The 26,726-nt window shown below is 42.0% G+C and overlaps 1 protein-coding gene across 5 annotated transcripts in view; it reads right to left on the reverse strand.

Moving 5' to 3' along the window:
* Positions 1–1,868: 1,868 nt before the first annotated feature.
* The window catches only part of TARBP1 (TAR (HIV-1) RNA binding protein 1), a 65,295-nt gene continuing 40,437 nt past the window's right edge, over positions 1,869–26,726 (reverse strand). Inside the window, exons 15-30 of one of the 5 annotated variants that reach the window (XM_070781955.1) lie at positions 23,305–23,489; positions 22,343–22,604; positions 22,048–22,236; positions 20,515–20,696; positions 19,978–20,049; positions 18,577–18,697; positions 17,730–17,840; positions 16,901–17,050; positions 15,013–15,099; positions 12,091–12,287; positions 10,483–10,564; positions 8,341–8,512; positions 3,450–3,641; positions 3,141–3,265; positions 2,581–2,717; positions 1,869–2,233 (exon numbers count right to left, since the gene is read on the reverse strand). In XM_070781955.1, the coding sequence (XP_070638056.1) occupies positions 2,065–2,233; positions 2,581–2,717; positions 3,141–3,265; positions 3,450–3,641; positions 8,341–8,512; positions 10,483–10,564; positions 12,091–12,287; positions 15,013–15,099; positions 16,901–17,050; positions 17,730–17,840; positions 18,577–18,697; positions 19,978–20,049; positions 20,515–20,696; positions 22,048–22,236; positions 22,343–22,604; positions 23,305–23,489 (2,433 nt within the window). In that variant the 3' untranslated portion in view covers positions 1,869–2,064. Of the gene's footprint in view, positions 2,234–2,580; positions 2,718–3,140; positions 3,266–3,448; positions 3,642–8,340; positions 8,513–9,376; positions 9,604–10,174; positions 10,273–10,482; positions 10,565–12,090; positions 12,288–15,012; positions 15,100–16,900; positions 17,051–17,729; positions 17,841–18,576; positions 18,698–19,977; positions 20,050–20,514; positions 20,697–22,047; positions 22,237–22,342; positions 22,605–23,304; positions 23,490–26,726 lie in introns of those variants that run through there. The other 4 variants (XM_070781956.1, XR_011564631.1, XR_011564630.1 and 1 more) reach the window with 4 other exon arrangements.

Genomic DNA, 26,726 nt, shown 5'->3' on the forward strand with positions numbered 1-26,726 from the left:
AGGGAAACAGAACTGGTATTCACGGCTGGTGGAGAAGGAGGCTGCCTCTGAAGGGGTCACAAAGGAAGTTTTAGGTGTGGAAGCTGCTTTGTATGGCATTGAGGTGTGCACTTGTCAGAACCCACAAGTTATAATAAGAGTGACTTTGTGCACACTAAAATCCAATAGGACTTTGGGAGAATTCTAGTTTGGAATGAAGACTGATAAATCAGTCTAACTATTACAAATATATGACATAAACTCACTGAAAGGAATGGCTAAGAAAGGAACTGACCCACGTAACTTGGTCAGACATTGGAGGAGACTATGGCGTAGAACCAATACAGTATCCAGGATGCCAAGGCCAGTGCTCCTGGGACAGAAAAAGGATCAGTGCTAAACGGGAAACCTGGACATGGGTCAGAATCGTTTGCTTAGTCAACAGCACCATTATCAATGTTAATTTCTTAGTTTTGATGAATGTCTATGGTTATGTAAGATCCTATTAGAGGTATCTGGGTGAAGTGCATGTGTACTATCTTTGCAACTCTAATGCAAAACAAAAATTGTTTTAATAAAGCTGCAGAAGAAAAGCATATATACAGGTAACAGATTCTGAAATCTAAATATTATTTAAACCGACCCAGACAATGATTATGTTCACTGCTGGAAGGTGATAGTTACCATTAAATAATAAAGTAATCCTAATAACAAAACCCTCTGAAGAATAGAAACAGAAAATCAACACTTGAGGGTTCCAGTCTTACTTTTGGTAACAATGAGCAAAAGTCACCTCCTCTGGGTCCTTGTAGAAACACTGAGAATACAGACTACTATCTAGTCATTATTTGAACCCTGAGGTGACAGAGGAAAGGTGACAGAGGAAAATTCCCTAAAAACTTTATCTGAATGATTATGGCAAATAGATGGGGAAACAATGGAAACAGTGAGAGACTTTATTTTGGGGGGCTCCAAAATCACTGCAGATGGTGACTGCGGCCATGAAATTAAAAGATGCTTGCTCCTTGGAAGAAAAGTTATGACCAACCTTATTAAACCAAGCATATTAAAAAGCAGAGACATTACTTTCCAACAAAGGTCCTTCTAGTCAAAGCTATGGTTTTTCCAGTAGTCATGTATGGACGTGAGAATTGGACTATAAAGAAAGTTGAGTGCCGAAGAATTGATACTTTTGAACTGTGGTGTTGAAGACTCTTGAGGTCCCTTGGACTGCAAGGAGATCCAACCAGTCCATTCAAAGGAAATCAGTCCTGAATATTCATTGGAAGGACTGATGCTGAAACTGAAACTAATACTTTGGCCACCTGATGCGAAGAACTGATTCACAAGAAAAGACCCTGATGCTGGCAAAGACTGAAGGCGGGAGAAGGGAACAATAGAGGATGAGATGGTTGGATGGCATCACTGAGTCAATGGACATGAGTTTGAGTAAACTCCGGAGTTGGTGACAGACAGGGAGCCTGGCGTGCTGCAGTACATGGGGTCACCAAGAGTCGGACACGACTGAGCGGCTGAACTGAACTGATGGCCTATTTCATGGCTTTAAAAATAAATCACGAACTTTACAGGAACACTGGTTGACACCTTGCCAAGCACATTTCCTCCCTGAGAAATGGATACAAAGCAGCAGCAGGAGGCCAGTGACTTCCTCATGGGGAAAACTTTCTTCCCACCCCACAGCCCCAGCCCCTGTGCTTCCTCCTGGCAAGGAAACAGTATTCATAGATAACTGCAGCGGCCTTAATCCTGCCTTCTCCCACCATAATCCACATTTCTGACAGTACTAGTTTCTAGGAAAGAAAAGATCTTTCTAAAACTCATTGTTTTATTTCCACAATTAAAATATTTTATTAAAGAAGCAATACAACTTAGCTAAAAAGGTTTATTAAAGGGGACAACATATATAGTAATGTAGTTAAGGCACATGACAAAGTTTTGGCATTAAACTGTGAATAAAAAAGACAAACTATCCCAGTCGATTTCAGAATCTATCTCATGAGTCCGGGTAGTTTTAAAACATGTCAGCAGCACCGACAACAACCCGTCTCAGGTGAGGCACAGGCGTCAGGCCGTGGAGACCCCCTGCTTCAGCAGCTGCTGCCTGGTGTACTCCCAGATCAGCAGCGCCCCACTCACATGGACGTTGAGGGAGCGGATGATGCCCTGCTGAGGAATCTCCACGCACACGTCCAGCTGCTGGATCAGATTCGCTGGAATCCCTTCACGTTCGTTGCTGATGAAGAGAAATGGAAGAGAAAGGTTAGTTTTCTTGTAAAAAACAATTTTTTTTCTTAGACATCCTGGATATTACTGGAAGAGACAGGTTAACAAAATGAAACAAAAATCTATGGTACCAGAAAAATAAGAGTGTAACAAGGTTTATGGGTTGATTCTGTGTTCACCGGACCATCCCCAACAGGTAAAGTAAAAGGAAAACCTGGGGAGTGGGGGTGGGGGGGGTGGCACTTTTCATAAACCTTGAAGTCAGAAGTCGGATGTGGGTGTAGGACCAGGAGCCCAGGTAAAATTGTAAATCTTATGAAACATTTTCAAGACAGAGACTCAAGACAAAGTTCTTACCCCAACAAGAGTAAAGACTTCTCAGGGAAGCAGTACCGGGTTAGGTCTAAACTTTTGGCAGTCTGTTCCACACCCACGATGGTGTAACCTTCTGCCTTTTTCTGTTGTAGATAATCGATCAGCTGAGGTGGTTTTACCTTAGTTTAAAAAGAGCAGAATATTAAATCGTTCATTTACAGCCCTGCTGGGAGTAAAAGCAGTAAAAAAAAAAAAAAAAAAAAAAAACTTCTGATGAAACTGAAATTTGTTAACAGGAAAAAGACAGAATTATACACTATAAAAAAGAATGCTCCCAACATCACATACATTTATAAAACCAGAGTGAGTTACAACAGGACACATTTTACTAAAAAGTCTACATTATTGATGATTTCTAAAAATATAATAGTGTGAGAGATAAAAAAAAGAATGGGAGAACAGAGTGGGCTATATTTTACTTTTTAGTATTATTTTTAAAATATGACAGGCTGGACTACTGCAAAAGGATGGACAGGTGAAGACAGAGTACTATAAAGAGTCTGGTGAATGAAAATTTTAATAATCATGCACTTTCCACCCACCTCCACTAAAGGAAGCCACTGTTCTGCTGAAACACTGAGGTGCTGAAACTGCTTGTCTCTGACACACTGAAGGCTGCCCATGACCAGCGCCGCGGCCCCGAACACCTCACAGGTCCGGCACAGCCCTGCACGGGACAAGCAGGGATGCTGCCGCCAGTCCAGGGCCAAGCCCACCAGGACCCGGGCATTCCTCTGAAGCTCCCGGAGAAGGTGGAATGTGGACAGGAGGCCCCAAATGGCACTGGGTTGAGTATAGATTTTCAGGATCAAAAGACCGTAAGCAAGCCCCCTGGAAAACTGCCATTTTACCTCCTAAATTGGTTGGCTTATCAATGAGTGAGGCCACTACAATCAGTCTGCTGATTGACTTTCCAAGTTTGGCAGCACGATCCTGAAATACCAGCTCCAGGTCAAAGTCTGGAACATGGTTCTTCCACGGGATAATCTTCTTCTGAACATCAGTCCACTCTGACTGGTTATCTGCTTCACCTGAGTTGGAACCTGGGAAGGAAAAAGAAAATATAAACCTCTGTTTATTTACATGCATATATATACGTGTGTGTGTATATAGAGATAAGATTTATTTTATTTGCTTTTGGCTGTGCTGGGTACTTTGGTTGCTACACACAGGCTTTCTCTGGTTGTGCTGAGCAGGGGCTACTTTCCGCTGCGGTGCACGGGCTCCAAACCGCACGGGCTTCAGTAACTGCGGCTCTCAGGCTCTAGAGCGCAGGCTCAGGAGCCGTGGTGCAGGCACCGGGGCTCTCGAGAGCTTCCTGGATCAGGGATCAAACCTGTGTCCCCTGCATTGGCAGGAGGATTCTTAACCACTAGACCTCCAGGAAAGTCTTATATATACTTTTTAAGAGCTTAAATGAACAGTTTAAAATGAGATTTCTAACTAAAGAACTTTAGCTGGATTCAGATACAATTGCCATTTTCAGTAATAGTTGCAAATATTCAAATTCAACTCTACTAAGCAAAATACAACAATTTGTGAAAATAAAAGATGCACCTTTTTTCCATGTTAGCATACCCCAAATTTGGAAGCATCTTAGAATCCATAAGGCTCACCTCATAGTTTGGTAGCATTTTTTCTTAGATATACAGAAAATAATGCTGTATTTTGCAAACAGTGTTATTAGATTAGAATTTTCTGTAGGAATACTGTATTCCAGAAAACAACATAAACAGCTTTTATCTTATTTTACAAGTACTTGGGGGCCCTTTTCTAAAATAAGGACTATTCTTTGAAACAATTATCTCTTCACCAACTCGCTGAGCACACAGAACACACTGACCTGTCTAACTGTGTGTTCAGGACTGAGATCCTCCTTCCAGGCTCTTCCTCAACCCTGTCCCACTCTGAACCTGACTGAGCAGACGGGGGCACTGAGGTTCCTGGGGACAGAAGAGACCTGAACAGGACGGTGATGCAGTCCTATACTGATGGCGTGCTCACATAGGGAGGCGTTACTAACGCTGGGGGAGGGCAAAGAGCCAGACCCAGGAGGGCTCAAGGGAGGGAGAGTTAGTCTGCGGAGCAGAGCATGGGAAGGGCAGTGCAGGCTGCGGACACAGAATGCGCACATGCAGGCTGCAGCAGGACAGGGCTCGGGCGGCGGCGGCGCTTTCAGTTTGACTGCGCTCTCACAGCAGTCAACTGATGGAGGCACGTGACTCACACCCGGTCCTAAGGACGTTGTGTATAATGATAAAGAATTTATCATATAGACAGGAGGCAGTACAGGGTTTTAAGAAGAGGTTAACAGTACTGGTTTTGTGTTTTAGAAAAATCCTCAAAAGTGATGTGGAGGAGGAGAAGCTGGGGATGGAAAACCATTGAGCGTCTTTTGCACTAGCCCAGCAAAGACAAAAAGTCTCAAATAAACAATGCGAGAGGGGCTGAAGAGGAAAGGCAGAGTTGTCAAGCTCTTATAACGGATAGACATGGCAAGGGACAACAGGAAAAGAATGACTTCTGTGAGAGCAAGCAACCCCACTGACAGAAAGGGAACACTGAGGAGGAGCCTCTGGGTGGAAAGCTAATGTGGGTTTGGATACTGAGTTTAAAGACCTTATAGAAGAGCTGGTGTAAGCATCCAGCAGGCTTAGGAAAGAGGCTGGGAGAGACAAAGATCTGAAAGGTGCAGTTACACAGGTGGTGGTTTCCAGCTGTAAAAAAAGTAAAAAATGTGCAAGGAGAGCAAACAGAATGGGAAGAAAAAATGAAGGCACCCAGGGGATCCTAGCATTTAAGTTTCAGCATAGAAAGAGAAGAGGAACTAAAAACCCTCTTGATGAAGGTGAAAGAGAGTGAAAAAGCTGGCTTAAAACTCAACATTCAAAAACTAAGAATATGGCATTTGGTCCCATCACTTCATAGCAAATAGATGGGGAAACAGTGGAAACAGTGTCAGACTTCATTTTTCTGGGCTCCAAAACCACTGCAGATGGTGACGGCAGCCATGAAATTAAAAGACGCTTGCTCCTTGGAAGAAAAGCTATGATAAACCTAGACAGCATATTAAAAAGCAGAGACATCACTTTGCCAACAGAGGTCCACACAGTCAAAGCTATGGTTTTTTTCCAGCAGTCATGTACGGATATGTGAGCTGGACCATAAAGAAGGTTGAGCGCTAAAGAACTGATGCTTTCGAATTGTGGTGCTGGAGAAGACTCCTGAGAGTCCCGTGGACTGCAAGGAGATCAAACCAGTCAGTCCTAAAGAAAATCAACTCTGAATATTCACTGAAAGGACTGATGCTGAAGCTCCAATACTTTGGCCACCTGATGTGACTCATTGGAAAAGACCCTGATGCTGGGAAAGATTGAAGGCAGAAGGGGACGACAGAGGATGAGATGGTTGGATGGCATCACCGACTAAATGGACATGAGTTTGAGCAAACTCCGGGAGACAGTGATGGACAGGGAAGCCTGGGGGTTGCCAAGAGTGGGATATGACTTACCAACTGAACAACAACATAGAAATCATGTTGCAATATCTCTCTTTACCCAAAACAAACAAACAGAAAGACCTCTGCAGGCTTTCCCCATTCAGTAACTCCTCATCCCTCTCCACAGTGGAACTCGAATCAGACGTCAGGAGGTGCTGTTGCTCCCTTCTCTCCTTCCCAGCAGGCTGTCCCTTCCACACAGAAATGGCTCTTGTCGCCAGTCTTTTGCCCACAGATCTTCACATGTGCTGATCTCTATTTTAGGGAAGCTCTTCCTCCAGGCTTTGCCTCAGTTGTTCCCACTTCCTGTCTGCCTCTGCTCAACTTCAGCTCCTTGGTGGTGGTTTAGTCACTAAGTTGTGTGGGACTCTTGCAACCCCATGGACTGTAGCCCCCCAGGCTCCCCTGTCCATGGGATTTTCCAGTCAAGAATGTTGGAGTGGATTGCCATTTCCTTCTCCAGGGGATCTTCCAGACCCAGGAATAGAACCCGGGTCTCCTGCCTTGCAGGTAGATTCTTTACTGACTGAGCTATGAGGGAAGCCTGAAAAAGGTCTTTTTAATCCTCTGTCACACCATTTCTTTACTCTGCTTTATTGTCTCCACAGTACTTTTTTGCTGTGGCATCTTATCCATTTGTGTGCGATGGCACCCCACTCCAGTACTCTTGCCTGGAAAATCCCATGGATGGAGGAGCCTGGTAGGCTGAAGTCCATGGGGTCGCTCAGAGTCGGACAGGACTGAGCGACTTCACTTTCACTTTTCCCTTTCATGCATTGGAGAAGGAAATGGCAACCCACTCCAGTGTTCTTGCCTGGAGAATCCCAGGGACAGGGGAGCCTGGTGGGCTGTTGTCTATGGGGTTGCACAGAGTTGGACACGACTGAAGCGACTTAGCAGTAGCAGCAGTGCTCAAGCAGGAATTAGTGCCCTGAGGGCATGGCCTTTGTCTTAACTTTCAGCCTGTAGCAGGCAATCAGTAAATCTTTGTAGATTGAGTAAATAAATTTAAGGTGATAGTATTAAAATGCATTCATGAACATCCACAGTATTTGATTAAACAATGCACATTCCCAGAACTGTCCTCCAGAGTTAAAATCTAAGGGCAGGATTCAAGAATCTGCACTTTTAACATGTTATCCAAGAGATGCTTAAAAACACTCAAATTTCAGAGAAGTATAAATTTAAGGGACAAGTGGGAGAGCTCAAGGAGCGGAAGAAAAGTCAGACTGAGAAGGAAAATCAGGATAGCAGGAAACAAGCAAATAAATGCTACATAAAGTCAGGTATAGTACAGAAGTAGATGAAGACAATTTCTGCTTTTCTGAAAGAAGCTGCAGGGATGGTCCTGGGTTAGGGGAAGTGAAGAGGACAATGTGCGTGACAGAAATTCTGAGAACACAGATCATTACTACACATCTCTTAAGGTTCATTGTGGTTTTAAAAATGGGTGGAGGACTTGATCCTAGGTTTTGGAAGGGCAAGCCTGACTGAGGGGAAGAAGGAGCAGGAGGTGAACAGGGAAAGGCAGGTCCTAGAGAAAGCTGCAGAGAAGTGGGGCGTGGCTGAGGGCTGGAGCCTAGGCGAAGATGTAAGAGTAAGTGATGTCCAGTCAGAGAATGGGACGCAGAGCTCGGCTTCATTCCCAAAAGGGACGAGAAAAGAGACTGCTTAATTTGGCCCTTAAAAAAAAAAAAAAATCTCTTTTTTCAGAAATATATAGTAGAAGGCAAAGAAGAGAGAAGACTTTAGCTTTACATAGTAAAGCAGATAAGGCTCTCTTTGGCTTTGAAGAGCAAAACCAACTGACATTGGCTAGATTAAAGTACTAGTCAGGGGACTTCCCTGGGGGTCCAGCAGTTAAGAATCCACCCTCCAATGCAGAGGACATGGGTCTGATCCAAGGTTGGGGAACTAAGATACCACATGCCTCTGGACACCTAAGCTCCGTGAGTCACAACTAGAGAGAAAGCCTGAGTGCCGCAACGAAGACCCAGTGAAGCCAAAAATAATAATAATAAATAATTTTAAAAGCCTACTTCTAAAAAGTAAATGAATGAATAATACTGTACTTCTAAAACTAGAACAGAAGTACTAGTCAGAGTGACACCACACACTCTGTCTTTTCTCTCACAGGGGGAGATGAGGTCAGCACATCAATGAAAAAGTGACCAACTATCATTTCTGAGTAACACAAATCAGGCAATCAGGCAACAGGGGGAAAAGATAACAAAAATGCTTACCTGCGTCCTGCTGGGACCAGTCACCTGGCTTTAGTTCACACAGATGAGTTGTAGAAAGGTACCACTGAAACCCTGCACCTAGAGGAATGTCAGTGAACCTGGTAAATTTACCAATGGCAATCCATTCATCCTCAGTAAGGCCGGAGAGGCGTGGAAGGGTGTAAAATATCGTCTGAAAGGAGAATTGTAAACTCTAAAATTTTTGCCCCTTAAAAATAATAAAGAAATACATGATAAAATGTTTGAAGTACAACTTATTATTACTGATGTATCCTCCCAAACTATCATGTCTGGTCAGATTACATACTTTCATTTAAATCTTATAGCAATTGTCTTATCTAAATTTATTATCTTCTCTAAGAAACTAAGGGATTGATTTGGAAATCCTTGAGAGCAGGCAGATCTTCCGCTCCAGTATTTCTTACTGTATGCACTACACACCATGCCGTTAACACAAGAAGAAAGTGTGTGGGAACTAACCGGCATTAGTGTTGGAAGGTATTTGGATACATACTCTTTATCGACAAACAAATACCTCCACAAGCAAACCAATTCAAGGTCCTGTGATGCCAGATCTTTACCCTCACTGTCATTATACAGATTTGGACTCCGGATTTGCATCAGCTGTATCTTAGCTGTGTGATGTCAGATAGGCCATTAGCCTTTCTTAGCTTCAACTTCCTCATTGATAAAATGAGGGTAAAATCAGGTTAAAACAGCACATGGAAGTGATTTGTAAACAGCAGTTATTCATTCATTACATAACAATCCTCCTTCCCCTTTCTTACCTACCACAAGAAAAGTGAGATCCAGAAATCCTCAAAGGTGACAAGGCGCGTAAGAAGCAGAAGCACAACAGGCAATTTAAAAATGAAATAACAAACTTCTAACATTGTGCAAGTCTTCATAAAAGCTTTTAGAGTGAATACGGTTTCTTTGTTAACAATATTCATGCAAACTTTAACTGGCTTGGATGCAGCTAAGTGTTTATTAAGCAGCTACTAAGTATAGCTCCAAATGCATAAACAGACAAGAGTTCTCATGAGCCACTATTTTATTTACACGTACACGGTTATGATTCATATAATTAATGGACAATAAAATATATTAAATATATGAGGGTGAGGCAGTCAAAGTCAGGATGAAGGAAGAGGGGAAGCAAGGGACTTACTCCTGCTGGAGAAGTGAATAGAAAAGGCTGACTTAGCACTACAGAGTTATTAAGAGTCCTTCAGAAAGATGTCAAACAAAGCATTCTGGGTGCTAAAGGACATAGAACAGAGCATGTTAAAATATTTGAAAACTCCTAAATAATTTTTGCAATTAAGCAACAGAAACCACACAATAATGTTCTATGATGAATATCTCACAATAAACAAATCTCTATATTTCTTTTTTAAAAGGCCAGCTTATTAGTAATCCACACACAAAAATAACCCAACAGCAACAACAACTCTTATGCACAGTAGCTTAAGTTACTGATACTTCCAAGTTCCTTAGAGGAAAGGTCCCAGGTTGTGTGTGTGTGTGTATTTAAATTTAGGTCACACAGTTAAAAATCAAAGGCAAAACATGATAATTACAGTTGAAAAAGGAAGAAAGTAGTAATCATTTACATACATTTTAATAATCTCTATATTGTTAATTTCACATGCTAACTGTAATAAATAAGTTTATGGTTCTTAAAATTACGTAAGCACATTATCTATTATGATCAGTGAGGTGATAGATCATTTGCTATACAATTTCAATCATCCAGAACCTAAAATACGCACTTAAAAGAGTAGATCTTTTTGATCTTTCATAACAATGGGCTTCATACAACAAATCTCACCTGCACAAATGTTTTCACTCATTTCCTTTTAATGTCAGAACAGATTTCTGTTCAGAGTTAAATATTCCCCCTTCCAGTGTTTACAAGCCAGACACTGCCTGAGAAACAGAAAGTGAAAATGACTAGCCAATTTTCACTGCTCAAGAGCGGAGCGCGAGCAAGCCATCTGCACACGGTGACAAAGTACACTGAGAGCTTTACGACGTGAAGGCGGTGCTGCAGGGACGGTTATTATGTAAGGACGGCTGCAGGGACGGTTAACCTCATCATACAAGGGAGAAAATTCACACACGCTCTTCTCTGCTCACCTCCAGACAGTAATCCTTCAGCGGGTGGAATGCTGTGAAAAAGAAATGCTCCTGGATGCGTTGCCAGTTCTTCTTCGCGCTCCTAGGGGTTAAAAACACGTCTGAGGAACAGAACTAGTGAATCGCCTCCGGTAAGAGTGAAAACCAGTTAGGTCTTTTAAGCAGGCACTTCGGAATTTAGAATGTGTAGAAAATCTGTGAATTTCGCCCCAAGATTTGTACACCTCTATCTTCAAGACTGAAGTCTTTTAACAGCTGATCCTAAATGCGATATTTTGAAATAAAAACTGAAAAACAGACAAAGAAATTAAACACCTCTCTCCCAGTCCTACAACAACGATTCAACAAGAATGAAAACCAGGTCTCTGCTTCCTCAAAGAGATGGTGGTCAGTGGATTAGAAAATCGCATGATAGCTACCACAGGTACACCTCACATGCCGGGGGAAAAAGAATCCTTAAAGGGAACTGTGTAAGAAATCTAGGCTGGGAGTCTTACATCCCCCTCTGGCCATAGAGGCTTTTAAATTTTTGTTCCAGGAGAAAAAATCATTACATAGGTCACTTTTTCTACTCTGAAGATTCATGGCACACAGCCAAACAGTAGCAGTATTAAGGCAAACAGAAGTAATACAAGGGTTTACTTTCTTAACTTTAACAAGCACACACACAATACAACAAACCAAAACTCTGACAAGGCTGAAAAGGCAAAAGAGGTAGGAAAAAAATGATAAAACATGGCCACCAGAAGGTTTTGGGTTAAATTCATGATCAACAAACCCCAAGCTAAAGCAGGAATTTCAAGACGCCTTCTCCGCTCCCACCAATGTGCCTTCTTCACCCCTGAGTTCCAGTCCCTCTTGTCACTGACGACCAGGCCTCAACACCAGTGGGGTAACAAACAGGAGATGTGAGATGGGAGATCAGCCCCCTCCTTACACAGCTGCTGGCTTTGCCCCTTGGCTTTCCAAAGCCTCTTCAAGGGACAACACCCCAGTACATGTCCAAGCTCCCATCCCCTGGGTTCTGCTCTGCGCTGTGCACCCCTCCCAACTCTATCCACCACAGCAGTGTTTTATCTCTTTGATATCAAGCATGTGAGTAGGATTTTGTTTGGGGCACCAAGGAGTTCTCTTAGAAAAGAAAAAGGACAAGCTCCCAGCTTTAGCGGGGACACTGGAGGGGTGACGAGCACATGGCTTTGAAGTCAGATCATGCTGCTTCTCAGTGGTTCTTTGATGGTAGAGGATGCTAACATTCAGCTGCACTGAAGAGAAACAGCTCAAGATAAAGACCAAGAGTTAAAAAGGCCAAAAAAAGTCAATGATGGAGCTGATGGCACTTAGAACTGTAATTAAACTGCACATCAAACAGTGAGCGGCTTAAATGCTCCCTGACCCGGGCTCTGCACACCTCAGCCAGTTATATGCTTAAGAGAAGCTGCTATGGCCGGGCACCCCGACACCTCTCCACACTCTCTGCTGGACCAGGCACCCCCGACTCCTTGGCTGGGCACCCCCGACGCCTCTCCCCATGCTCTGCTGGACCAGAGACCCCCGACACCTCTCCACATGGTCTGCTGGCCAGGGGAAAGGACAAGGCCTGCTTACCCTGCTCCGTGCATGTTTTCCACTTGACTCAGACTGGATTCAATAACAGAAGTTAAAGCTGCAAGTTCTTCAATGTGTAACCCCTTACACATGCTCCAGATTTTCTTAAGAGCGACTAACGCATATAGTCGAATGCTAAAATTGTGATTGAAGCACCACTGCAGCACGATAGTAAGGGCTTGCTTCAGAATTAGTTTCTGAAAAGAAAGAATCATTCTTCATGTATAAACCAGGACCATTTGACCCTCTACTGTAGGACCAAAAACAAGGTTACAGACGGTGAAAATGCTACACAGTAATTATCTTTCACTGGCTTTGCATTGTCATTCTCAGACAGGTTAGAGATACACTGGCCTGGCCCTTTCCTCAAGAAGGAAAGGATCCTCCCAGCTCCTCAGTTCTTATTTATGATGCTGCCACACATTTCCCCCACACTCCAGTACCAAGGTCAACCTGAACAAAGCACTTTCATGCTAACTGTAATATAACCCATATTTAAACAGTCTCCCTCACTTATTACCTCACCATGGGCTGAAAAAGTTAGACATATTCTTCAAGAGCTCTACTTCAGGTGAACCGGAAACTACTTCTAAGGCAAGCTATCCCATCAAAGTGCTGTTTCCCCTGGTCTTTGGTCTGAACCACCGTTTTCCCTAATGGTGACTTTGGACCCACATAACATTGATTGGTGGCAGGAAAATTAAGAAGTGGGGAGAAGAATAGTAAGATAACTTAAACTTTGCTATAGTCTTTTTTAGTGAATTCACAGATTTTTCCATCTTCACAGCCCAGAGATTTTACCCAATAATAGTCCCTAATCTGTAAAACCACACAGTTCAATAGATACTGAATAGCAAAGGAAGTGATGTGAAATAATGTGGAAGCCAGATGGAGTCAAACATCTGATAAAATATCAGGAGCTACCTTAATGTTCCTACTAAATGGCTCACCAGAAAACGCTCCTGGCTGCACCAGGCGAACAGCCCGGCAACAGTGCAGTTTTTTGTCTATCTTATTTCCCTCAACAGACTGTAAGCAAATCTCTTCCCTGCACATATTTAAAGCAGAAAGATAACACAGGACAGTATCTGATGCTAGCGTTCCTTACTCTTACCAGAAGGTGTTAGCATAAATTTTCACATGACTGCCATCTGGCTGCCAGACACTGTAACACACCATTGATTTTAAGATATTATGATGGTTTTTCAGGTTAAAATGTGTTGGGGAGACAGGTCTGGCTTAAGATTGATGAAAAAAGGTTAACCACAAATTTGACTGTGACTGTGTTAAAGACCAAGACTTTGAAAAAAGTCTAGGAAACATATTCCCAGAATATTTTTACCTCACTTTCAAACCTACACAATATTTATTTCAGACAGCTGACTGTTGAACAACAGGGGTCTGAACTATGCAGGTCCACTTACACATGGATTTTTTCACTAAATGCTTACTACAGTGCTACCTGATCAGCAGTTGGTTGAATCTGCAGATACAGGTGAGTAACCCTGTATTATGGTGACTGTAAAGCTGTGTGCTGATCTGCCACTGGGCAGAGGGTCAGTGCCCCTAATTCCTGTGTAGACTGAGGGTCAACTGTATTTTCCCCCAGAGTTTACAACACTGCAGTGCATTCTCTGCAGATTCAATAATACAGAATCCTGCTCTAAATCTTAGTTAGTTAGTTCAGTTGCTCAGTCATGTCCGACTCTTTGGACCCCATGGACTGCAGCACGCCAGGCTTCCCTGTTCATCACCAACTCCTGGAGCTTACTTAAACTCATGTCCATTGAGTCAGTGATACCATCCAACCATCTCATCCTCTGTCATCCCCTTCTCCTCCCACCTTCAATCTTTCAAGCATCAGGGTGTTTTTCAATGAGTCAGTTCTTCGCATCAAGTGGCCAAAGTATTGCATTTTCAGCTTCAGCATCAGTCCTTCAGTGAATATTCAGGACTGATTTCCTTTAGGATGGACTGGTTGGATCTCCTTGCAGTCCAAGGGACTCTCAAGAGTCTTCTCCAACACACCACAGTTCAAAAGCATCAATTCTTTGGCACTCAGCTTTCTTTATAGTTCAACTGTCACATCCATACATGACCACTGGAAAAACCGTAACTTTCACTAGACAAACCTTTGTGGGCAAAGTAATGTCTCTGCTTTTTAACGTGCTGTCTAGGTTGGTCATAGCTTTTCTTCCAAGGAGCAAGAGTCTTTAATTTCATGGCGGCAGTCACCATCTACAGTGATTTTAGAGCCCAAACAATAAAGTCTCTCACTGTTTGCATTGTTTCCCCATCTATTTGCCATGAAGTGGTGGGACCAGATGTCATGATCTTAGTTTTCTGAATGTTGAGCTGTAAGCCAGCTTTCAATCTTCCTGGCAGGCTTCCCTGAATTTTTCACAGTTGCCACAGTGATGAGCCGGAATTAGCTGGGATCTCTACTTATCTAGGGAAGATGCTCTAAACCTGAGGAAGATGGAAGAGCTGGCCTTCACACTTTGAGTAATGACAGCATTTCATATAAACCTTCAAGAACACAATGGCTTGTAAATACTCTGACCATAAGTTTCTTTGTACAAGCATGTGTTAAGTAACTCCACTGGCTAAAGAACAGTTACATATAATGAGGGAAGTCTTATTTAAATAATTTTACACAAATGCTTATATAAAATTAAGAACCCTATCATTACAAGCTGCCCATTAACATGTGCTGAGGCAGACCTCAGTGTGTGTGTGTGCCTGTGGGCGACACCTTAGTATGCCTCTGTGTCAAAGCGCATCTGTCATTAGTGGGAGGGTGGAAGCAGAGAAGCTGCAAAACACACAAGGAATACGCCACATGCAAAAAGTTCATACAGATATATAAATTCTATTCTGATGGTCAAGCCTGAGCTCTTCTTATAGACAATCGATACTCACCTTTTCCAGGATGGTTTCAGTAATGACGTCCAAGTGTGACAAAACTGATAAAAATGTACAAATGCTTGTTTTAAGGTTTTCTTCACCCTGAAAATATATCAGATACACCAAACCGTCATTCACAGCTGCAGTGAACCCACGTCCCTCAAGGCACCAGGATGGATGCCATGGGGTTGGTGATGAGAGGCCAGCTCCTCTCTGATGCAGCCACAGCTTAGAGGGGAACAGACGAGCACAAGCAAATAAAGGACAGGAATGACCTAAAGCCAAATGCCCACAGCGCAACCCTCGGCAGACACAAGGGCACCAGACACTCCACCAAGGGTTAAGCAAGGGCGGAGGTGAGGGTGAGCTCTGCAGAGTCGGAAGGGTGGGGTGTGGCATGGGAAGCAGGAAGGAAAGGGAACAAGTGCAAATGAAGACGACAAACAAAGACACAGGCAAACGGGAGGCAAAGGTCCCCAAGCGGAGTGGGGGCAGCAAAGGTGAAACACGGGACTGTGCAGGCGCTTTAAAAAGTCACGAGGAAAAACTGCTTGTAAAAGTGTTAACCCGGAATTTGGAAACCTTCTCGGTAAGTGATTTGGAATTACACATTATTTTTAAGAAAAACTGATGAACGCCAGGTAGACTGCAGACTATAGACACTACAGTTCAGAAACTGCTCCAAGAGGAACATTTGATGATTAATAATCCCTTTATGTAACAAGTAGTTACTGAATGTCTTCCATGGACCAGTAACTGTTGCAGAAAGAGGGGAAAAGGAAAATAGGTAAGATTCTTGCCTTCATGGAGATTAGAGTCTTATGGGGAAGAAAGATAAAATCCAATCAAACAATAAATTAAAATTCCCATTATAACAAGAACTATTTCTGTGCTTCAAAAACCCACACTAAGGAGATCCAAAGTACTCAGGGAGATGGCTTCCTTTAAGAAAAGACACAAAGCACATGTGAACTTCAATCTGGAAAACTTTGCTATGCAGGCAGAGATGAAAAAGAAGACCATTTCAGGCTGGAGCATGGTAAAACAGCCTGGTGATGAGGAGGAAAGGTACTCAGGTGATGAGAGGGCTACTCAGTCTCCTAGGGGTCCCCAGTGAAACAAGCTTCCCCAACACTCATGCCCTAACCCAGACCCTCCCCAGGCTGGGGGCTTGGTCATGCATCTGCTCTGGGCTGATGAGCCATCAGAAAGCAGGATGTGATCAGAGGCCGGGGGAGCGTGAGAACACCGAGACGCATCCTCCAGAAATGCTCATTCTTGGAACCTTGTGCACCAGAGAGAGGTCTGGCCTCCCAGCCGGAGACATGCTGAGAGAGCGGTGCCTGGCACCTCGGCTGGCCCCACGACTGCGGCCGAAGTGAAAACACATGGGGGAAGAAGCCGTTTGCAGTCCCCAGCCCAACAGACACCACATGCAGAATCACCCAGCCTGGCATAACCAGGAAAAACAGTCGATAGGTGGTTACAGGAGAGGAATGAGCAGCTCAGCATCATTACCAACAGGGGATGAGAAATCATTTGGTTAAGGAGAGACTGTGTATAGAAGGCAGACTCATCGTTCTTATCTCTAAGATCAAACAAAGACACCGCTCGGTAAATAAAAATATAGAAGGCACCCATTTCCCACATGTTTTAATAACAGAAGCCTTTTCCATCTTTGTTTCATTGGAATAGAAAAACTCTCAAATAAAAATTATGCTCTACTCAAGATAAATGCCAGAGCTTTCTGTCTCCTAAATTAATTCAAATCCTGCGAACACAATTTAGGATGTCAGTATATTAGGGGCAGGGCAACGGAAAAAATCTATAAAGTGAAACAATCTCCCAACATAGGCCAAATCTTTTTTCATTTAAAAAACATGAAAACAATTCCTCTACTTACATAAGAAAAGCAGTTCCAGAACTTCGGAAGAAATTGAGGGAATTTATGAAGAATCAGTATAATAATCCATTCTATAAAATATTTTATGGATGCCTGATTATTGATGAAGCCAGCCTGGAAAATCTTGTCAATAATTTTATTCAAGAAATTCTGAGAAAAATAAAGTTGACAAATTAAACTGTTATCATTATTAATTTTAAAATTTGAGCTATAATTAACATATAACAAGGGGAAGGTTTACAGAATGTTGATGCAATGCATTTATTTACCACAGTATGACCATCTGCTAATGGTCATTAGCAGACCATTAGCTAATGCCTCTATCATGTCACATAATAATTTCTTTTTTTGTGATGGGAACAATTCAAATCTAGTGTCTTATCAACTTGGAAATGGCTATTAATTTTTTTTTTGGCCATGCTGCATGGGTTGTGGGATCTCAGTTTCCTGAACAGGGATTAAATCCAGGACACAGTAGTGAAAATCTGAAGTCCTAACCATTGTGAATGGCTATTAATTTTAATTAAGAAACAGTCACTATTAAAAAAAAAAAAACACAGCTTAAAGTTTTATTGTGGCATAAATATATGTTAAAATATTATAATAAAATACTAATGGAAGAATATATTAAGTGGGACCATTTAAATCAGTTTCCAATTTACTTCCATGACACCTAACTGTCTTAATATTCTATTTAAAAACTTCTGAATAACTTTAAGAACTGAAATACCTATTTTAAGCAGCTTACTTTCTCAGTTTTAAAGAAGCATATAACAGGTTCCATATGAAAACATTACGCTTAGAGGTACAAATACACTTAACGTTATACCTGATCAAATTTGGGGAAAAGTACAAGCAGAATCTGCCAAATTCGGTTTTTCACTCTGTGTTGTTGAGAGTTGACATAGTATCGAGTTCTTGATTTGGACACCAGTTCATCCTGGGAGGGAGGGAGGGAGGGAGGGATCAATGTTAAACTATCCACTGAATCTGTAATGAAAACAAAATCAATGACAACTTCAAGTTTAAAAGGTATAAACTGGGCATAGGAGCCTATTATTTGAAAGGTAGAAGGATAAAAAAGACACTTTCTTATGACACTTTTTATTTTTTCTTATGATATTTTTTAAAGTTTCCTTTCAAAACAATGTATTTACCCACTTTTGTTTTTTTTAAACTTCTTTTAAAATTAGAAAAGGAACCATACACCTGTGCTTAATCTGAAAAGTACTTGGAAATGTCCTTCTCTCTCCTCGTGCCCAGTTAGGGGAGGTGGGGGGTCACGTGGGCGAGAAGAGCCTGAGATGTTAGCCACACACTGAAAGCGAAAGCGTTAGTTGCTTAGTCGTGTCTGACTCTTTGCGACCCCGTGGACTGTAGCCCGCCAGGCTCTTCTGTCCGTGGGGTCCTCCAGGCCCTTTGACTACGTAAGTCTGGAAAAATGGGACCTGCACTGTGACGCAAACAGCACTAAGACAGGAGTAAATGAACAGGTGAGGGCAACACCGGACACGGGAGAAGCGCAGCAGCGAGCCCTTCTGCGCCATCAGAGCCCTCTCCTGCTTTAATGGTCCGTTTTGCCTAAACCCAGTCAAATGCTACGTTTACTTTTGCTATGTCACTGCCAGTGCTTTAAGTAAGTTAAGATACTTAAAGGTAAAACAAAGCATATTTACTTTATCCAATAGCTTGATTGCAAGATCTTCCATAAACAACTTATGAGACATATTTGAGCCATCTAATAAACACAGGAATTTGACAGCACAAATTCTCACATAATGGTCTTCTCTTTTGGTACTAAAATATATAAAATGATAGATGATGTTAATACATCTTCAAAATTAAAAAAAAAAAAACATGTAAGATGTTAGTTTTGAAATATCAAAACTTTAAGTAGCTTCATATTTAATGACAATTTAGGATAAACATTTAGGATAAATGTAAATTTAGGATAGACAGTGGAAGATAAACAAAATGCATTAACAGGAGTGCCTGTACAAAAAGTCTGAAAGAACCCAAATTTACCCAGACTTCTGGTAAAACAATGCACACACTGATACTGGGTCAATAATATCTTGTCTGTGGACAAAAGAGATCGCAGCTCATGACACGGCTCCTGGAGGACCACAGACACCTCCTGCCCAGAGGCCAGAATGCACATCAGCATCATGCTGTTCTCACTTTGTGCTGTGAATGCACGTCTCTAAGTGAACGGCAAACTCAGGAAGCACTGTGTGCTGAGCAGCCCAGCATTTTCAGTATCCAAATGTGGAAAGATAAACTCACTGAAATTCTTAGTGAGCATTTCCAAGTCCATTAAAACTGTTATAATGTGAACAAGTGTTATTTTAAATTAACTATGCCTGTCTAGTAGAAATCAAAATATTTTGGAACCATCAACTGAAAAATTTTACTTATGTTATACTAAGGCAGCCAAGAAAACAAAAAATTAATTAAGACAATGAGCAATGACAAATGTATATATTTAATGAAGAGTGGCAGACGGTTTAAAACACAGGTATGACTCTCAGAATAATTAACACGTTTGGTAACTAGACACAATTATCATTTATTGTCCTAAACTCTAAACTCATGACAATACTATTTATAAACACCTACACACACACAGTTTTGAAAATTACATGAGTAAATAAAAACTTTTTAAAAACCTCAATGATTTCAGCGTTAGATCATTGGTTTATCCCAGACATCAAAAGTTTAGAGTCTATTTCAACTAGTTTTATTTTTGCGTGAGCATAGGGACTGTTAAATAGTGATTTTTAACCCAAAAAGAATAAACTTGTGCTCTGATGATCAATCTTCCACCCAGAGAAAGAAGGGAATAGGGATTGTATGCTTCCCATAGTTATTTTCTTATTTATGCTGGACTTCTGCACTAATTTTTAAGTTTATCAAATTTCAGTAAACAGTGACAGATCTGAAGAAAATATATTAGCAAGGGAATATAATTTCTAACAATTGTGAAGGCTCATGCAATATCTTACACAGAATATCTCTCATATGTTACATTTTGAATATTCCAATTATAGCAAGATGGGAAGACCCACCACACTTACTTTTCAATGACAACATTTGCTGCGCACTCATGTCCAAGATTTTCTATGAACGTCTGTACATCCTGAATAAGTCTTTCCATAAAAAACATGCAACAAAGAACAAGTTTTAGAGGAAAAAAATTAAAGTCCCAAATAAAAAGTTAAGTAATATTTTTCTAATTGAAAATCTTAATATAAAGGCACTGCTGCTGCTGCTAAGTCGCTTCAGTCGTGTCTGCCTCTGTGCGACCTCATAGACGGCAGCCTGCCAGGCTCCCTCGTCCCTGGGATTCTCCAGGAAAGAACACTGGAGTGGGTTGCCATTTTCTTCTCCAATGCATGAAAGTGAAAAGTGAAAGTGAAGTCGCTCAGTCGTGTCCGACTCTTAGCGACCCCATGGACTGCAGCCCACCAGGCTTATCCATCCATGAGACTTTCCAGGCAAGGGTACTGGAGTGGGGTGCCACTGCCTTCTCCGCTAATATAAAGGCACAATTCTACCCAAACAGATACTTAATATAAAAAATTATGAGAGGCTGCAATAATGGCACCTTTTACCTTTGATCACGCCGAAACACGGTTCCAAATATACATGCCTCAAGGACAAGTTCACTGTAATTTTTAGCAATTGATAAAGACACATTTGAAGCAGAAACTACCCAAGATCTGCAGCAATAACTTATCAGTATATTGAAGACTCCAGTTTTTATAGCAGACATTTCAATTATCCTGTACATAACCTGGAATGAAATACAATAGTTACTTTATCATTTGATCAATCAAGTTTTTTCTTTTTAATCTGTGTTGCCAAAACTTGTTACTTGAATGGCTTCAAATGATAGTTTCATCATAATCATAGTCTAAAAAATTAAAAACTTTATCGTTTGAAAGATGAAAACCAATCACAGAATTCTAATTTTTCATTTCTTAATACTAAAAGTAAGTGTTACTGATACTGATTTCACCCAGAACTTTCCCAGAGGAACAACTGTCCAAAGTAAATAGAATGAAAGGCAGAAGAAACACCTCACCCTTGACATGTTCAGTTTTCTTTACACTTGCCAAGGCTTCCCTTTCCCCAAAGCAAAAGAAGCCACCATCTCTGAGTGTGCACTGTGTGGCAGGAAAGGACAGAGGCGGCACAGTGACGGCAGGGCAATATACAGACTTATTTCCCATCGGCCCCTCTGGATCGGGAGTGTATGTGCATCCCGGGCACGATGCAGTCCCATTGCCTCGTGTCCCCTCCTGTGCATCAGTGATTGTAAACACAGATGGCTCCAGAAACCAGAAAGACCTTTCAATAAGGTTATATTCAAAAAAATATTTCTTTGTGCGAGAAAAGCAAAGGCACAGATGCACTGACAAATGGCACCTGGATTTGCCCTCAGGGTCCAGAAGAAATCAAGCCGAGGTTGGGGTGAAGCAGCAGAAAGGGTGTGCCCACCTGGATGAGTCAAGTACTAGGCAACACCCAGCCGCTGCTCTCATGTAGAAATGACCAGGGCTGGCCAATCATGCAATTTTCCAAGAGAAGAAGAAATAGAGATTTTTGTGCAAATTTCCCAATTCTTAAAAGCTGGCAACTATTTAAAATTTTTTAACTTGATTAGATGAACCAAATTATTTGGAAGGCAGATACGGTGCATGGGCTACCATTTTGCACCTACTCCTTTACATCTAACAGATTTTCTTGTTCTTACGTATGACACTAAAAGAGATTCAAAATATTTACTGACTGAATGAAAAAATAACAACAAACTAATATGGAGTTACAAATATACCTCTCCTCTTCCTCATGTGCTACAGGCTACACAAATTAAAATGAAAACAAAAAGTTCCCTCTTTTCTCTAAAGTGATTAGATTCATGGAAACCAAAAGTAGAATGGTGGCTTGCCAGGGGCGTGTGGGGAGGGATGGAAGGGGGAGATGTTTAACGGGACAGAGTTTCAGTTCCACAAGATGAGAACATTCTCGGGATCTGTCACAGCTATGCAAATAAAGTTAACACAACTGAAAAACAGTACACCTGAAAACGGTTAAGATGCTAAATCCTATGGGCGTTTTCATCTCAATTTTTAAAAAGTTACCTCTTTTATTTTGAAGTATGCCTGGCCCTTGATTTTCGCAGCGATGGTAAGAACTTTGGGATCAAAAACAAACTGAACAAAAGCTTTAAAATTAGACCAGAATATCAGCTGAGTGTTGCTTAAAGAGGCTATGATTTTCCATGCCATGTCAAAAGATTCTATGCAGAGTGATTCAGAGGTGGTCAGAAGCTGGTAGGGGAAAATAAAAAGAAAGAAACACACGATTTATCACAATTTCAGAAACTGATGTCTGTTCCAATGGTTATTCTTCAATTTATGTCTCACTATATCTTACCTTGGGAACCAAGATTTTCATACAATGGAACACAGGTAAGACCTGCTCAGAAGGAAGAACTGTGAGGGCTTCCAGTGCAGACTGCAAAGTCCTTACTGCCATTGGAACAGCAGGTAGAGTGGGTTCCAGAATTTCACCCTCTGAGGCTGGTATAAGGGTGTGACATTTTCTCAACAAGAAAGAGAGGCAGACCCACTGATCATGAATATATTGTGCAGCTATTTTCCCCCATCCTTGGGAAGATGATGACTCTTCAAAAAAACTGAGACAAAAAAGTCAAGTCACAAACCCCATCCTTCCTTAGGTCTGTCTCAATTTCTTTTGCATGCAGTAGTACACTATCCTTACAAGCTGCTGCTACTGCTGCTGCTAAGTCGCTTCAGTCGTGTCCGACTCTATGCGACCCCATAGACGGCAGCCCACCAGGCTCCCCTGTCCCTGGGATTCTCCAGGAAAGAACACTGGAGTGGGGTGCCATTTCCTTCTCCAATGCATGAAAGTGAAAAGCGAAAGTGAAGTCGCTCAGTCGTGTCCGACTCTTAGTGACCCCATGGACTGCAGCCCTCCAGGCTCCTCCATCCATGGGATTTTCCAGGCAAGAGTACTGGAGTGGGCAAGGGGAGAAATTAAACAGCCATTATTAAATCATTCTGTCTACCAAAGAACAAGGAAACCGCAGAAAACTCAATTTCCTAACTACTCTGAAAGCAGGTGTTTTCACTCACTTTAAATGATTCACTGAAAAGGAAATGCGTAAAAATTAATGGGTTTCCACTAATAGAGATAAATAATGCGATAATATATTATCATCTGAATGAAGCCTGTTCTCAAAGCTTAAATAATTCTTTAAGTAAGGGTGAGCGACCACTAATGACCTCAATGACCGAGACAAAAGTGGATTTTTAAACATGAGCAAAAAGCAGCCTTTAGTGTACATGCTGCTGTCCAAGTGGTGAACGTACCTGCTCTCCTCCTCCGTGTGGGGCTTCTGCAGAGTTTGATTGAGCTGCAGTGATGAGATGAACGTTTCTGGGGGACCCGCATCCAGAGAGTCCAGCTGTAGCTCTGGCTTCTGGCTGACCTCACACACCATGGCCAAGGCAGCCATGCTAACGGCTCTCTGAATCTGTCTACCCAGTGTGGGCTCCTGGGGAGGAAATGGGACAACCTTTTGTAACCAGTACAGACGTGAATTCCAGTCTGCCGGAATCTCATGCCCACCTTTTCTGCTTGGTGCCTGCTGCTGAATATCAGAGGAAAGCAAAGGAAATCCAACATACGCCACTTGGTTGTACCATTTCTGTACAAACTGGTGGTGAACAAACAAAGTGGGAATAAAAATTCAGCAGTGTGTGAACCGAGAACTTCCAGATATACAAGCTGGATTTAGAAAAGGCAGAGGAATCAAGAGATCAAATGACCAACATCTGCTGGATTATAGAAAAAACAAGGGAATTCCAGAAAAACATCTACTGCTTCATTGACTATGCTAAAGCCTTTGACTGTGTGGATCACAACAAACTGTGGAAAATTCTTCAAGAGATGGGAATACCAGACCACCTTTCCTGTCCCCCAAGAAACCTGTATGCAGGACAAGAAGCAACAATTAGAACCAGACATGGAACAACAGACTGGGTCAAAATTGGAAAAGGAGTACCTCAAGGCTGTATATTGTCATTCTGTTTATTTAACTTATAATGCAGAGTACATCATTCAAAATGCCAGGCTGGATGATTCACAAGCTGGAATCAAGATTGCAGGGAGAAATATCAACAACCTCAGATATGCAGATGATATCACTTTAAAGGCAGAAAGTGAAGAGGAACTAAAGAGCTTCTAGAAAAAGGTGAAAGAGGGTGAAAAAGTTGGCTTTAAAACCCAACTTTCAAAAAATGAAAATCATGACATCCAGTGACGTCACTTCATGGCAAATAGATGGGAAAAAAGTGGAAACAATGACAGATTTTATTTCCTTGGGCTCCAAAATAATTGCGGACAGTGACTGCGGCCACAAAATGAAGACGCTTGCTCTTCGGAAGGAAAGCTATGACAAACCTAGACAGCATATTAAAAAGCAGAGACACCACTTTGCTGACAAAGGTCCACACAGTCAAAGCTATGAATTTTTCCAGTAGTCATGTACGGATGTGAGGGTTGGATCATAAAGAAGGTTGAGCGCCAAAGAACTGATGCTTTTGAACTGTAGTGCTGGAGAAGACTCTTGAGAGTCCCTTGGACAGCAAGATCAAACCAGTCTAAAGGAAATCAACCCTGAATATTCACTGAAAGGACCGAGGCTGACACTCAAGCTCTAATACTTTGGCTCCCTGATGCGAACAGCCGACTCACTGGACAAGACCCTGATGCTGAGAAAGAATGAAGGCAAGAGGAGAAGGGGGAGACAGAGGATGAGATGGTTGGATGGCATCACTGACTCAATGGACATGAGTTTGAGCAAAGTCAGGGAGATAGTGAAGGATAGGGAAGCCTGGTGTGCTGCAGTTCATGGCGTCACAAAGAGTCAGACACACCTTAGTGACTGAACAACAACAATGGCAATTCAGTAATTCACACTAAAAGACAATTCGGATACAACTTTCCTATGAGTGAGTCTTATTTCAACTGTTTGGCTGAACTAGAATTAAAAACAAAAGGTGCGGGGACTTCCCTGGCTGTACAGCAGTTAAGATTCTGCACTCCCACTGTAGGGGGCACAGGTTTGATCCCTGGTCAGGGAACTAAGAACCCACATGCCACATGGTGCCGCCAAAAAAAAAAAAAGAGAGAGAGAGAGACATCCATTCATTTAAAAAGGAAAAAACCAGGCTCCTTGCACATACATACACAATTCCCTCAGTCAGCTGTATTCTGCTTTTGGCAAGGTGACGCAGCACAGCAGTTATTGACAAGAGCTGGATTCATGAACCGCACAGCCTAGGTCTGAACCCTGACTGTGCACTTACCACCAGCTGACTGTGGACACACACCACACCTTGGTTGACTCTGCTGTACTGTGGCGACAGTAACAGAATCTAGTTCACAGAATTATTGTGAAAATTAAATAAACTGGTTATTTCACATAAAGCGCTTGGAACTCTACATGTAGGAGCTCAAAGGAAGGAGACCAAGATAGCCTGGCTTTGTACGTACAGAGAGAAAATCAATCTCTAACTAGAAGTGCAGGCAAAAACCTGGACAGGTTCTTTGAGAGATCAAAGCTGTTCTCCCCAGTACTGTCCACCACTAACACCTCTACAGAAAGGAACCCTCTAGTACTTATTCCATCCCACACCTGCCCCTGCCACCCCCAAAGTAAACTGAGTATCTCTACAGATCAATTTTACTCAGCAACACTGCCAATACAGGAAATAAAATTCAGGGTTACTTTTGAGTTGCATAATATGGGCTCTATTAACCTTCATGTAATTCAGTGAATCACTAAAGAAAGCAAGCCAATCTTTAAAAATCACTGAGGTCTGGTTCACAGTTCTGGTCCACATTCAGAACTCACAATGTCCCTTCATTACACTAATATGCAGTGGATAGGATACTGAAGGATTAATCAGCCCTCCTTATAATTTTCTTCTAGGACACTTCTTGAAAACTACTTCAAAAATTAGATTATTAAAGGAATTAAGGAGCTATTTTAATTAGCAGCCCAGACTGGATTATGATTCAGCTCAACTTTAAAACACCCTTACCATGTGTTAATTGCCAAGAGCTAACATTTATCGATGACTTTCCACATGCCAGGTACTGTTCTAAAGGTGTACCACCAATGAGCTAGCTTTAATGTTCATAGCAACCCTATAACCCTCATTTTGCAGGTGCAGTAAATGAAGCACAGAGAGGTTAAGTAAGTTCCCCAAGGTCACACAGCTGGTAAGGATAAAGCCAGGATTCATAACCAGGAAGTCTAATTCTAAAGCCTCTGCTCATAACCACTACATCTTATTATGTATCATGTTAAGAACTGCCTCTAGGTACTAAAATCTAATGGAGAAGACATATACACATAAATTATTCCAAAAACAAGTAAAATGGAAATAAGTACAAAAATGAAGGCATAAAAAGCAATAGATAAATGAAGGAAAGCATGAGACACCAATCCGAGGCCTTTAAGAGAAAGTGTAATTTGAGCTGGGACATTAAGGATGGACCAGCTACCGGCAAGTGTATGCTGAAGGGACGGCATTCTCAGCGGAAGGACCAACATGGGGAGGCCCAGATGAGGCAGGATGCGGCGCGTGCCTGTGGTCTGGGAGGCCCTGTGCTGGCCTAGCAGGAATGCAGCACAGGTGTCCTGTGGGAAGGAGGGGGAGAGGCTATGCACGACTAGGCTAGAAAATGAGGGAGAAGGCTAGGTATGGAGGCTCCGACACCA

The sequence above is a fragment of the Bos indicus genome, chromosome 28 (genome assembly GCF_029378745.1).
Source record: "Bos indicus isolate NIAB-ARS_2022 breed Sahiwal x Tharparkar chromosome 28, NIAB-ARS_B.indTharparkar_mat_pri_1.0, whole genome shotgun sequence".
Classification (NCBI taxonomy): domain Eukaryota; kingdom Metazoa; phylum Chordata; class Mammalia; order Artiodactyla; family Bovidae; genus Bos; species Bos indicus.